Source organism: Callionymus lyra, chromosome 14 (genome assembly GCF_982586985.1).
Source record: "Callionymus lyra chromosome 14, fCalLyr1.hap1.1, whole genome shotgun sequence".
Taxonomy (NCBI): Eukaryota; Metazoa; Chordata; class Actinopteri; order Syngnathiformes; family Callionymidae; genus Callionymus; species Callionymus lyra.
In genome coordinates, this window is record NC_141831.1 from 720,165 (window position 1) to 731,344 (window position 11,180).

General features: G+C 37.8%; 2 protein-coding genes across 2 annotated transcripts; one reads left to right on the forward strand and one right to left on the reverse strand.

Annotated features, from left to right (window-relative positions):
- Window positions 1-283: 283 nt before the first annotated feature.
- On the forward strand, window positions 284-7,173 carry LOC148065625 (uncharacterized). Its single transcript, XM_087807985.1, has 3 exons — window positions 284-490; window positions 6,470-6,817; window positions 6,871-7,173. Exons 1-3 carry the CDS (start codon window positions 433-435, stop codon window positions 6,975-6,977), a joined length of 513 nt encoding a protein of 170 aa, XP_087664111.1. The 5' UTR covers window positions 284-432; the 3' UTR covers window positions 6,978-7,173.
- A 1,306-nt stretch (window positions 7,174-8,479) lies between these two features.
- On the reverse strand, window positions 8,480-11,152 carry LOC148065626 (forkhead box protein O1-A-like). The gene is made up of 3 exons (XM_087808058.1): window positions 10,850-11,152; window positions 9,696-9,881; window positions 8,480-9,639 (listed from the first exon to the last, which is right to left on the reverse strand). The coding sequence occupies exons 1-3, from the start codon at window positions 11,150-11,152 to the stop codon at window positions 9,124-9,126; spliced, it is 1,005 nt and encodes a 334-aa protein (XP_087664184.1). The 3' UTR covers window positions 8,480-9,123.
- Between the last annotated feature and the right edge of the window lie 28 nt (window positions 11,153-11,180).

An 11,180-nucleotide genomic window follows, 5' to 3' on the forward strand; every position in this document is an offset into this window, starting at 1 on the left:
CACTGACAATAAACATGTTTGAATCAAGCTGTGAACTTTCAGACAAACAGAGGGACACCCTGGAAAGCTGAGACAGCGTCATCACCGGTGATTCGAACCCACAACCTTCTGCCTGTGACGCTGCACAGTCACGTGTTCTGTCCTCTTCTCACCAGCAGAGTGCGCTAGTGGGCGTATGACGTCACAACAACTCCACGAACACGTGCGCGACCGACGTGCGCGTACATGAGGCAGTGTGTGCATGTGAGTGTGTGCGCGTCATGAGAGCGACAGACAGGTGAGACGTGTGTGACGTGCACGAGCGCGTGCGTTCAGCGCAGAGAGGCTGCAGCGTGTGCGCGTGCGCGTGTGTCCGCGTCAAGGGCGGATCTGCTGCAGACGGGACTGCGGACGCATGACGTCACGTGATCATCTTGCGTCTCCAGGTCCAACATGGAGCTTCTCATCATCTTCATCTTCATCAGCGGCGTCACCGCGCAGGACACACACCGTGAGTATCTACACACCCGCGGGAACATCGTGTGTGTTTGCTCGTGACGTCAGTGAAGCGGTGACGTCACGTCTTCTTAAGTAAAGCGTGTGTTTGTGAGACAGAAATGTAAACATTTGAAGGAGACGTGACGTCATTGACGAGCAGCGCATTGAAAGCCACACTAAGTAACATTTCGACTGGTCGACACTATGAGACGACACTTGCATTCATTGCCATCGGTTCTGAGAGAGTATGAAGTCACAAACATGACATGTGTACTCGTAGCATTGAGTGTATATTTGTACCGTAGAACACGAGAAAAAACAAACTTTATATTTTCTAAGTTACAAGTTAACACTCTTGTGAGTCACAGTCACTGCAACAAGTACACGTAACTAAATATTTGTACACATAGAACACGCGTGTCATCGAGGCGTGTAGTCGTAAAATACTTCTTAGACGACTATATTTGTTTAAGTTGAATCTGCTCGACCTCCGCCATCATCTCTTCTTCTGTCATCCCTCGTTCCTGAGTCGAGTGTCTCTATTGAGAGAAAAGATACTTTACTGTCATCATATCAGAGTATTTTTGTGTCTCTATTGAGAGAAAAGATACTTTACTGTCATCATATCAGAGTATTTTTGTGTCTCTATTGAGAGAAAAGATACTTTAATGTCATCATATCAGAGTATTTTTGAGAATCTATTGAGAGAAAAGATACTTTACTGTCATCATATCAGAGTATTTTTGTGTCTCTATTGAGAGAAAAGATACTTTAATGTCATCATATCAGAGTATTTTTGAGAATCTATTGAGAGAAAAGATACTTTACTGTCATCATATCAGAGTATTTTTGAGAATCTATTGAGAGAAAAGATACTTTACTGTCATCATATCAGAGTATTTTTGTGAATCTATTGAGAGAAAAGATACTTTACTGTCATCATATCAGAGTATTTTTGAGAATCTATTGAGAGAAAAGATACTTTACTGTCATCATATCAGAGTATTTTTGTGAATCTATTGAGAGAAAAGATACTTTACTGTCATTATATCAGAGTATTTTTGAGAATCTATTGAGAGAAAAGATACTTTACTGTCATCATATCAGAGTATTTTTGTGAATCTATTGAGAGAAAAGATACTTTACTGTCATCATATCAGAGTATTTTTGTGTCTCTATTGAGAGAAAAGATACTTTACTGTCATCATATCAGAGTATTTTTGTGTCTCTATTGAGAGAAAAGATACTTTAATGTCATCATATCAGAGTATTTTTGAGAATCTATTGAGAGAAAAGATACTTTACTGTCATCATATCAGAGTATTTTTGAGAATCTATTGAGAGAAAAGATACTTTACTGTCATCATATCAGAGTATTTTTGTGAATCTATTGAGAGAAAAGATACTTTACTGTCATCATATCAGAGTATTTTTGTGTCTCTATTGAGAGAAAAGATACTTTAATGTCATCATATCAGAGTATTTTTGAGAATCTATTGAGAGAAAAGATACTTTACTGTCATCATATCAGAGTATTTTTGAGAATCTATTGAGAGAAAAGATACTTTACTGTCATCATATCAGAGTATTTTTGTGAATCTATTGAGAGAAAAGATACTTTACTGTCATCATATCAGAGTATTTTTGAGAATCTATTGAGAGAAAAGATACTTTACTGTCATCATATCAGAGTATTTTTGTGAATCTATTGAGAGAAAAGATACTTTACTGTCATTATATCAGAGTATTTTTGAGAATCTATTGAGAGAAAAGATACTTTACTGTCATCATATCAGAGTATTTTTGTGAATCTATTGAGAGAAAAGATACTTTACTGTCATCATATCAGAGTATTTTTGAGAATCTATTGAGAGAAAAGATACTTTACTGTCATCATATCAGAGTATTTTTGAGAATCTATTGAGAGAAAAGATACTTTACTGTCATCATATCAGAGTATTTTTGTGAATCTATTGAGAGAAAAGATACTTTACTGTCATCATATCAGAGTATTTTTGTGAATCTATTGAGAGAAAAGATACTTTACTGTCATCATATCAGAGTATTTTTGTGAATCTATTGAGAGAAAAGATACTTTACTGTCATCATATCAGAGTATTTTTGAGAATCTATTGAGAGAAAAGATACTTTACTGTCATCATATCAGAGTATTTTTGTGAATCTATTGAGAGAAAAGATACTTTACTGTCATTATATCAGAGTATTTTTGAGAATCTATTGAGAGAAAAGATACTTTACTGTCATCATATCAGAGTATTTTTGTGAATCTATTGAGAGAAAAGATACTTTACTGTCATCATATCAGAGTATTTTTGAGAATCTATTGAGAGAAAAGATACTTTACTGTCATCATATCAGAGTATTTTTGAGAATCTATTGAGAGAAAAGATACTTTACTGTCATCATATCAGAGTATTTTTGTGAATCTATTGAGAGAAAAGATACTTTACTGTCATCATATCAGAGTATTTTTGTGAATCTATTGAGAGAAAAGATACTTTACTGTCATCATATCAGAGTATTTTTGAGAATCTATTGAGAGAAAAGATACTTTACTGTCATCATATCAGAGTATTTTTGTGAATCTATTGAGAGAAAAGATACTTTACTGTCATCATATCAGAGTATTTTTGTGAATCTATTGAGAGAAAAGATACTTTACTGTCATCATATCAGAGTATTTTTGAGAATCTATTGAGAGAAAAGATACTTCGATGTTATCATATCAGAGTATTTTTGAGAATCTATTGAGAGAAAAGATACTTCGATGTTATCATATCAGAGTATTTTTGAGAATCTATTGAGAGAAAAGATACTTCGATGTCACCATATCAGAGTATTTTTGTGAATCTATTGAGAGAAAAGATACTTTACTGTCATCATATCAGAGTATTTTTGTGAATCTATTGAGAGAAAAGATACTTTATTGTCATCATATCAGAGTATTTTTGTGAATCTATTGAGAGAAAAGATACTTTACTGTCATCATATCAGAGTATTTTTGAGAATCTATTGAGAGAAAAGATACTTTACTGTCATCATATCAGAGTATTTTTGTGAATCTATTGAGAGAAAAGATACTTTACTGTCATCATATCAGAGTATTTTTGTGAATCTATTGAGAGAAAAGATACTTTACTGTCATTATATCAGAGTATTTTTGAGAATCTATTGAGAGAAAAGATACTTTAATGTCATCATATCAGAGTATTTTTGAGAATCTATTGAGAGAAAAGATACTTTACTGTCAATATATCAGAGTATTTTTGAGAATCTATTGAGAGAAAAGATACTTTAATGTCATCATATCAGAGTATTTTTGTGAATCTATTGAGAGAAAAGATACTTTACTGTCATCATATCAGAGTATTTTTGTGAATCTATTGAGAGAAAAGATACTTTACTGTCATCATATCAGAGTATTTTTGAGAATCTATTGAGAGAAAAGATACTTTACTGTCATCATATCAGAGTATTTTTGTGAATCTATTGAGAGAAAAGATACTTTACTGTCATCATATCAGAGTATTTTTGTGAATCTATTGAGAGAAAAGATACTTTACTGTCATTATATCAGAGTATTTTTGAGAATCTATTGAGAGAAAAGATACTTTAATGTCATCATATCAGAGTATTTTTGAGAATCTATTGAGAGAAAAGATACTTTACTGTCAATATATCAGAGTATTTTTGAGAATCTATTGAGAGAAAAGATACTTTAATGTCATCATATCAGAGTATTTTTGTGAATCTATTGAGAGAAAAGATACTTTAATGTCATCATATCAGAGTATTTTTGAGAATCTATTGAGAGAAAAGATACTTTACTGTCATCATATCAGAGTATTTTTGAGAATCTATTGAGAGAAAAGATACTTTAATGTCATCATATCAGAGTATTTTTGTGAATCTATTGAGAGAAAAGATACTTTAATGTCATCATATCAGAGTATTTTTGAGAATCTATTGAGAGAAAAGATACTTTACTGTCATCATATCAGAGTATTTTTGTGAATCTATTGAGAGAAAAGATACTTTAATGTCATCATATCAGAGTATTTTTGAGAATCTATTGAGAGAAAAGATACTTTACTGTCATCATATCAGAGTATTTTTGTGAATCTATTGAGAGAAAAGATACTTTAATGTCATCATATCAGAGTATTTTTGAGAATCTATTGAGAGAAAAGATACTTTAATGTCATTATATCAGAGTATTTTTGTGAATCTATTGAGAGAAAAGATACTTTACTGTCATCATATCAGAGTATTTTTGAGAATCTATTGAGAGAAAAGATACTTCGATGTCACATATCAGAGTATTTTTGTGAATCTATTGAGAGAAAAGATACTTTACTGTCATCATATCAGACTATTTTTGTGAATCTATTGAGAGAAAAGATACTTTAATGTCATCATATCAGAGTATTTTTGTGAATCTATTGAGAGAAAAGATACTTTAATGTCATCATATCAGAGTATTTTTCAGAATCTATTGAGAGAAAAGATACTTCGATGTCACATATCAGAGTATTTTTGTGAATCTATTGAGAGAAAAGATACTTTACTGTCATCATATCAGAGTATTTTTGAGAATCTATTGAGAGAAAAGATACTTCGATGTCACATATCAGAGTATTTTTGTGAATCTATTGAGAGAAAAGATACTTTACTGTCATCATATCAGAGTATTTTTGAGAATCTATTGAGAGAAAAGATACTTTACTGTCATCATATCAGAGTATTTTTGTGAATCTATTGAGAGAAAAGATACTTTAATGTCATCATATCAGAGTATTTTTGTGAATCTATTGAGAGAAAAGATACTTTAATGTCACCATATCAGAGTATTTTTGTGAATCTATTGAGAGAAAAGATACTTTAATGTCATCATATCAGAGTATTTTTGTGAATCTATTGAGAGAAAAGATACTTTACTGTCATCATATCAGAGTATTTTTGTGAATCTATTGAGAGAAAAGATACTTTACTGTCATCATATCAGAGTATTTTTGAGAATCTATTGAGAGAAAAGATACTTCGATGTTATCATATCACAGTATTTTTGTCGTGAATGTCTTCTGTACAGTTGACGTTGCAGTGTCTGTGTTGTGACAGTAGGGGGAGCAGGAGACAAACGTGTTCAATGTTGTTGCTTCATTTTGTTTTGTTCTTCATACAAAATGCAACAGAGTTTGTTAAATGAATCTTATTTTCAAAGTCATTTAACAGGAAGTTTTCTCTGAGAAATAACTTCAACATCATGTAACTAAGTCGGTTTAGCTAAGCTAACCCTGGCTAAGCTAAGTTAAGGTAAAGTTAAGATAAGACAAGCTAAGGCAAAGTAAAGTAAGCTAAGCTAAAAAAACTAAGTTAACATAAGATAAGATACGGTAAGCTAAAATAAGCTATGCTAAGATAAGGTTAGGTAAACTAAGATTGGCTACGCTAAGATCAATTGAAGTAAGATAATCTAAAGTAAGGTAAACTAAGATTAGTTACGCTAAAACAAGATAAAATAATCTAAAGTAAGGTAAGCTAAGCTTAAACAAGATAAAATGAACCTAGCTAAGATAAATTTAGATAAGCTGAGCTAAAACTGCTAAGATAAAATAAGATAAGATAATATAAAGTAAGCTAAACTAAGATTAGCTACGCTAAGCTAAAGTAAGCTAAACTAAGATAAAACAAGATAAAATAATCTAAAGTAAGCTAAGCTAAGCTTAAACAAGATAAGATGAACACAGCTAAGATAAACTTAGATAAGATAAGTTAAAATAAGGTAAGTTAAACTAAGATTAGCTACGCTAAGATAAGTTTAGCTAAGCGAAAGTAAGCATAGCTAAGCTAAAACAAGATCAAATGAACTAAGGTAAGATAAATGAAGATTAGCTACGCTAAAATAATTTAAGCTAAGCTAAATGTAGCTAAGCTAAGTGAGTTAAGTTCATGTGTAGCTGCTGTGTTGCAGTGAATCCCGTCACAAACCTGCTCTTCACGCCTCGAGGACCTCAGATGTTTCCGTGCCTCACGTACCTGGAGAGGTACGTTCGAGTGGACTGTGAGTTCCAGGCCAGCGAGGAGGTCGGAGGTCCGTACTGCGAGTACCGGCAGGACAGTCGTCTGGTGGGCAGCATGCTGCCCAACATGGTCACGCACGTCGCCATGGACGACCGTCGGCGCGGCAACGTCAGCCTGGTCACGCCCACCTTGTGCCGCCTCACCTGGGCGCCGCTGGCCGACGAGAAGCCGTACACCTACTCGTGCCGCGTCTACCAGGGCAGGAAGTGGAAGGAGAACAGCATGGCGGTGCATCACAGTGAGTGTCCGTCAACCACACCCGCCGCGCCGCTAACTTCCTGTTTCCTGCAGGGATCCTCCCCATCTGCGGCGCCGTCTCCGTCCTGCTGGGATCCGCCTCCTTGTTCCTGTCGCTGCTGATGTCACTTCCTGTCGCCGTGGGTCTCTTGAGTCCCTGAACTTTCCAGAGCGACAGAAGTTTTTATAAAGTCTGTTTGTTCACTTCATCAACTTCTCCACAGCATTAGCATTAGCTTTAGCTAACAAATTAGCTTTAGCTAACAGTATTAGCTAACAACATTAGCATTAGCTAACAGCATTAGCATTAGCTAACAGCATTAGCATTAGCTAACAGCATTAGCATTAGCTAACAGCATTAGCTAACAGCATTAGCTAACAGCATTAGCATTAGCTAACAGCATTAGCATTAGCTAACAGCATTAGCATTAGCTAACAGCATTAGCATTAGCTAATCACTAAGTACATCAGTGTCGTCAGAATGTTGAAGGTAACATTTCAAATGTTGAAACATCAAATCATTTGAATAAAATGTTTTTTTAAGAACTTTATTTATTTATTTTATTGAATCATTGAATTAAAAAAGCTTAAATATTCTCTAAATATAAATAAATAATAATAAAATGCTGTACATAGAGTTTGACATTATTTGAATCATGAAAAAATAAATGTTTAAATGTAATGTTTTGAATATAAACGGTAACAATAATCTCCAGACTAAAGCAACGGAGCTCAGAGCCACTGATGCAAAGAAATGCTAGAAAAACACTTGAAAATGTTCTTCAATATTCTGATGGCACTGATGCACCGTTAGCTTTAGCATTAGCATTCGATAGCTCTTGTGTTGCTTGTAATCGTTTTTTTAAAGAGATTCTTCTTCTATATTTGTACCTCAATGTACGACCTCCTAGAACCTTCTAGAACCTCCTAGAACCTTCTAGAACCCTGTAGAACCTCCTAGAACCTTGTAGAACCTCCTAGAACCTTGTAGAACCTTCTAGAACCTCCTAGAACCTTGTAGAACCTTGTAGAACCTTCTAGAACCCTGTAGAACCCCCTAGAACCTTCTATAACCTTCTAGAACCTCCTAGAACCTTCTAGAACCCCCTAGAACCTTCTAGAACCTCCTAGAACCTTCTAGAACCCCCTAGAACCTCCTAGAACCTTCTACAACCTCCTAGAACCCCCTAGAACCTCCTAGAACCCTGTAGAACCCCCTAGAACCTTCTAGAACCTTCTAGAACCTCCTAGAACCTTCTAGAACCTCCTAGAACCTTCTACAACCTCCTAGAACCCCCTAGAACCTGCTAGAACGTTCTAGAACCTTCTAGAACCCCCTAGAACCTCCTAGAACCTTCTAGAACCCCCTAGAACCTTCTAGAACCCACTATAACCCCCTAGAACCTCCTAGAACCTTGTAGAACCTTCTCCAGTCAGAACCGTGCTCTCGGATCGTCTGTTTGTGTTGAACGTTGTTGCCATGACAACAGAAGATGCGTGACGACAACATTAAACATGCTAACATGCTAACTTTACTTTAGCAGGTGATATGTCACACACTTCTACACACGTGTGTGCGCTTGTGTGTGCGTTTGTCTGTAACACTAAATATATGTTTTCTTCACAGAACTTCGCACAACACAGTAGAAACACACGCAGGAAGTTATTTTGACTTTTGATTGAATTTTCTCTTTTATTTGCTCAAAAACAAACGTTACTGATGTGTTTCCGTGAATCAACTTCTCATAACAACATAAACAACATAAAACTGTTTTGTTTCATCAAAAGTTGTTTTTATTTCCTGTTAGAAAAAGTCTTTTATCTTCGACCGAATGCAATGTGTCGCAGATGTTCAGGTGTTTTTGAGCAACAATAGACTCACAATAAAGTAGAGGAACTCTGTCCAGAGCTGCAGTTCTCAACCTGACCGGCTGGGGGCAGCAGAGCGAGGGAATCACTGCAGTTTGAGGAAAATATTCTTTAAAAGAAAGATAAACAAACGGATCGAAAGGTTGAACAAACATGTCGATGATTTGAATTCAAACATTTAAACACAAACTAATCAGTGAAACAAGAACCAAATAAAACGTAGAATCGAGTCAAACGTTCATTTGTCATGAGGTCAAAGGTCAGAGCTCAGCAATGAAGTCCAGTTGAGTCGAACTCTATTTGAACAAAGTGTGTTTAAAAAATCGACAATTAACATGAAAGCAGTGTTTGTTCATGTTTGTGTTGTAATAAACTTCCGGCCTCTAGATGGCAGCAGACGTGACGTCATCATCCAGTGGCAGGTCACGACCTTCACCTTCAGACTTGATGGTCATAGTCCAGGTCCAGCATCGCTCCGTCCCTCAGCGTGTCTTGAAGGACCTGGACCAGGTCCCACAGGTCCAGGTCCCCGGGCTGACGCTCCGGCGTGACATCATAGGAGCGAGACTCGTGTGGACCCGGACCGGTCCCTGGAGGAGCTCCTGAGGGAGCCATGAAGCTCGGGCCAGGCGAGGCGTCCTGACCCGATGCTGGACCAGGGTCGACCATCTTCACGTGGCCTCTGAAGAAGACCTCCTCAGGAGAGTCTGCCTCCTCACACGGAGGGACCTTCGACCTCGGCTGACCCGACATCCATCCGGGACGGCCGGTCTCTGGGGGTCGGCTCAGGCCGGGAGGGTTGTCGGGGCGACTCTGGAGCAAGTCCGAGTTCAGAGGGTCAGAGGAAGGAAGAACGTCCAGATGTTCTTCCAGCGACCAGCGTCTTCTGAAGGAGCTCCAGCCCTCAGACCCGCCTGGACCCGCCCCTGCATCCAGCACCTCCTGAACCTGGACCTGGACCAGGAGGGACAGAGTTGGCGTCACTGTGGCGATTGAACCTGAGACTCTACCTTCTTCTTCGTGGCTCTGCTCCTGGCTAGCCTGGCACCGCCGTCCATGGACGCGGCGCGGCGGCGAGGAGACCTGCCTCTGGTCCCCCCAGACGGGTCCAGCATCCACCAGGAGCTGCTCCCGCTGCTCTGGTTCTGGACCCGCATGAAGCGAGTGTGCAGAGACAGGTTGTGTCTGATGGAGTTCTGGAAGGATGAAGAGAGAGAGAGTCAACATTGACGGTTGAGGAGGAACTCAGGTCTGTTCAGGTCCAGCAGACTCCACTCCCCTGAGAGACGTTAGTCCAGATGTTACCACAGATCTCCAGAGACTCAACAGATGTCTCCACAGAAACATAAACATCAGGAGAACGAACCTCAAAACTTCCATGTTGACCTTCAGCAAACCTTTTTACTACTTCTTATGAAGCTACAGTTGGTATCAAATGATATTGTTGATGATGAAGATGATGAAGATGATGATGATGATGATGATGATGATAAAGATGATGATGATGATAAAGATGATGATGAAGATGATGATGAAGATGATAATGAAGATGATGAAGATGATGATGATGAAGATGATAAAGATGATGATGAAGATGATGATGATGATGATAAAGATGATGATGATGAAGATGATAAAGATGATGATGATGAAGATGATAAAGATGATGATGATGATGATGAAGATGATAAAGATGATGATGATGAAGATGGTGATGATGGTGATAAAGATGAAGATGATAAAGATGATGATGATGAAGATGATGATGATGAAGATGGTGATGATGATGATGATGATGAAGATGATAAAGATGATGAAGATGATGATGATAAAGATGAAGATGATAAAGATGATAAAGATGATGAAAAAGATGAAGATGATGAAGATGATAAAGATGATGAAGATGATGATGAAGATGATGAGGATGATAAAGGTGATGAAGATGATGATAAAGATGATGATGATGAAGATGATAAAGATGATGAAGATGATGAAGATGATGATGAAGATGATGAGGATGATAAAGATGAAGATGATGATAAAGATGATGAAGATGATAAAGATGATGAAGATGATAAAGGTGATGATGAAGATGATGAAGATGATAAAGATGATGAAGATGATGAAGATGATGATGAAGATGAGGCACAGGTCAGTGACTCACCTTCCATCCAGCAGAGTTCTTCTTATCTTCTCTCTCCCTGAACAAAGCCACGTTCTCCACCATCCACTGGTAGATCTGGACCAGAGTCAGTCTCTTGTGTTGAGAGCCTTCGATGGCTCTGGTGATCAGGTCCGCGTACGACATGTTCCCCCAGACGTTCCTGCTCTTCTTCACCTGGACCTGATGAAGCTCGAGCTCCGTGCTCCGACCCGAGTCCCTCACGGGCGCCACAGGTGAGCGATGCCGCGGCCAGGTGAGCGCCCGCGGCCGAGACAGAGGCTCCAGGTCCGGGTTCAGGTCCATGATCTCGTGGTCCCGACGAGTCAAGAGA

What these genes read in the sequence shown, in the direction of transcription:
- LOC148065626 (XM_087808058.1), bottom strand. Translation starts at nt 11,152, where the DNA reads ATGGACCTGAACCCGGACCTGGAGCCTCTGTCTCGGCCGCGGGCGCTC. An exon ending in AGAACTCTGCTGGATGGAAG is followed by an intron (nt 9,882 to 10,849) that starts GTGAGTCACTGA and finishes TCATCCTTCCAG; the next exon opens with AACTCCATCAGACACAACCT. An exon ending in GCAGAGCCACGAAGAAGAAG is followed by an intron (nt 9,640 to 9,695) that starts GTAGAGTCTCAG and finishes CTCCTGGTCCAG; the next exon opens with GTCCAGGTTCAGGAGGTGCT.
- LOC148065625 (XM_087807985.1), top strand. Translation starts at nt 433, where the DNA reads ATGGAGCTTCTCATCATCTTCATCTTCATCAGCGGCGTCACCGCGCAG. An exon ending in CACCGCGCAGGACACACACC is followed by an intron (nt 491 to 6,469) that starts GTGAGTATCTAC and finishes GCTGTGTTGCAG; the next exon opens with TGAATCCCGTCACAAACCTG. An exon ending in CAGCATGGCGGTGCATCACA is followed by an intron (nt 6,818 to 6,870) that starts GTGAGTGTCCGT and finishes TGTTTCCTGCAG; the next exon opens with GGATCCTCCCCATCTGCGGC.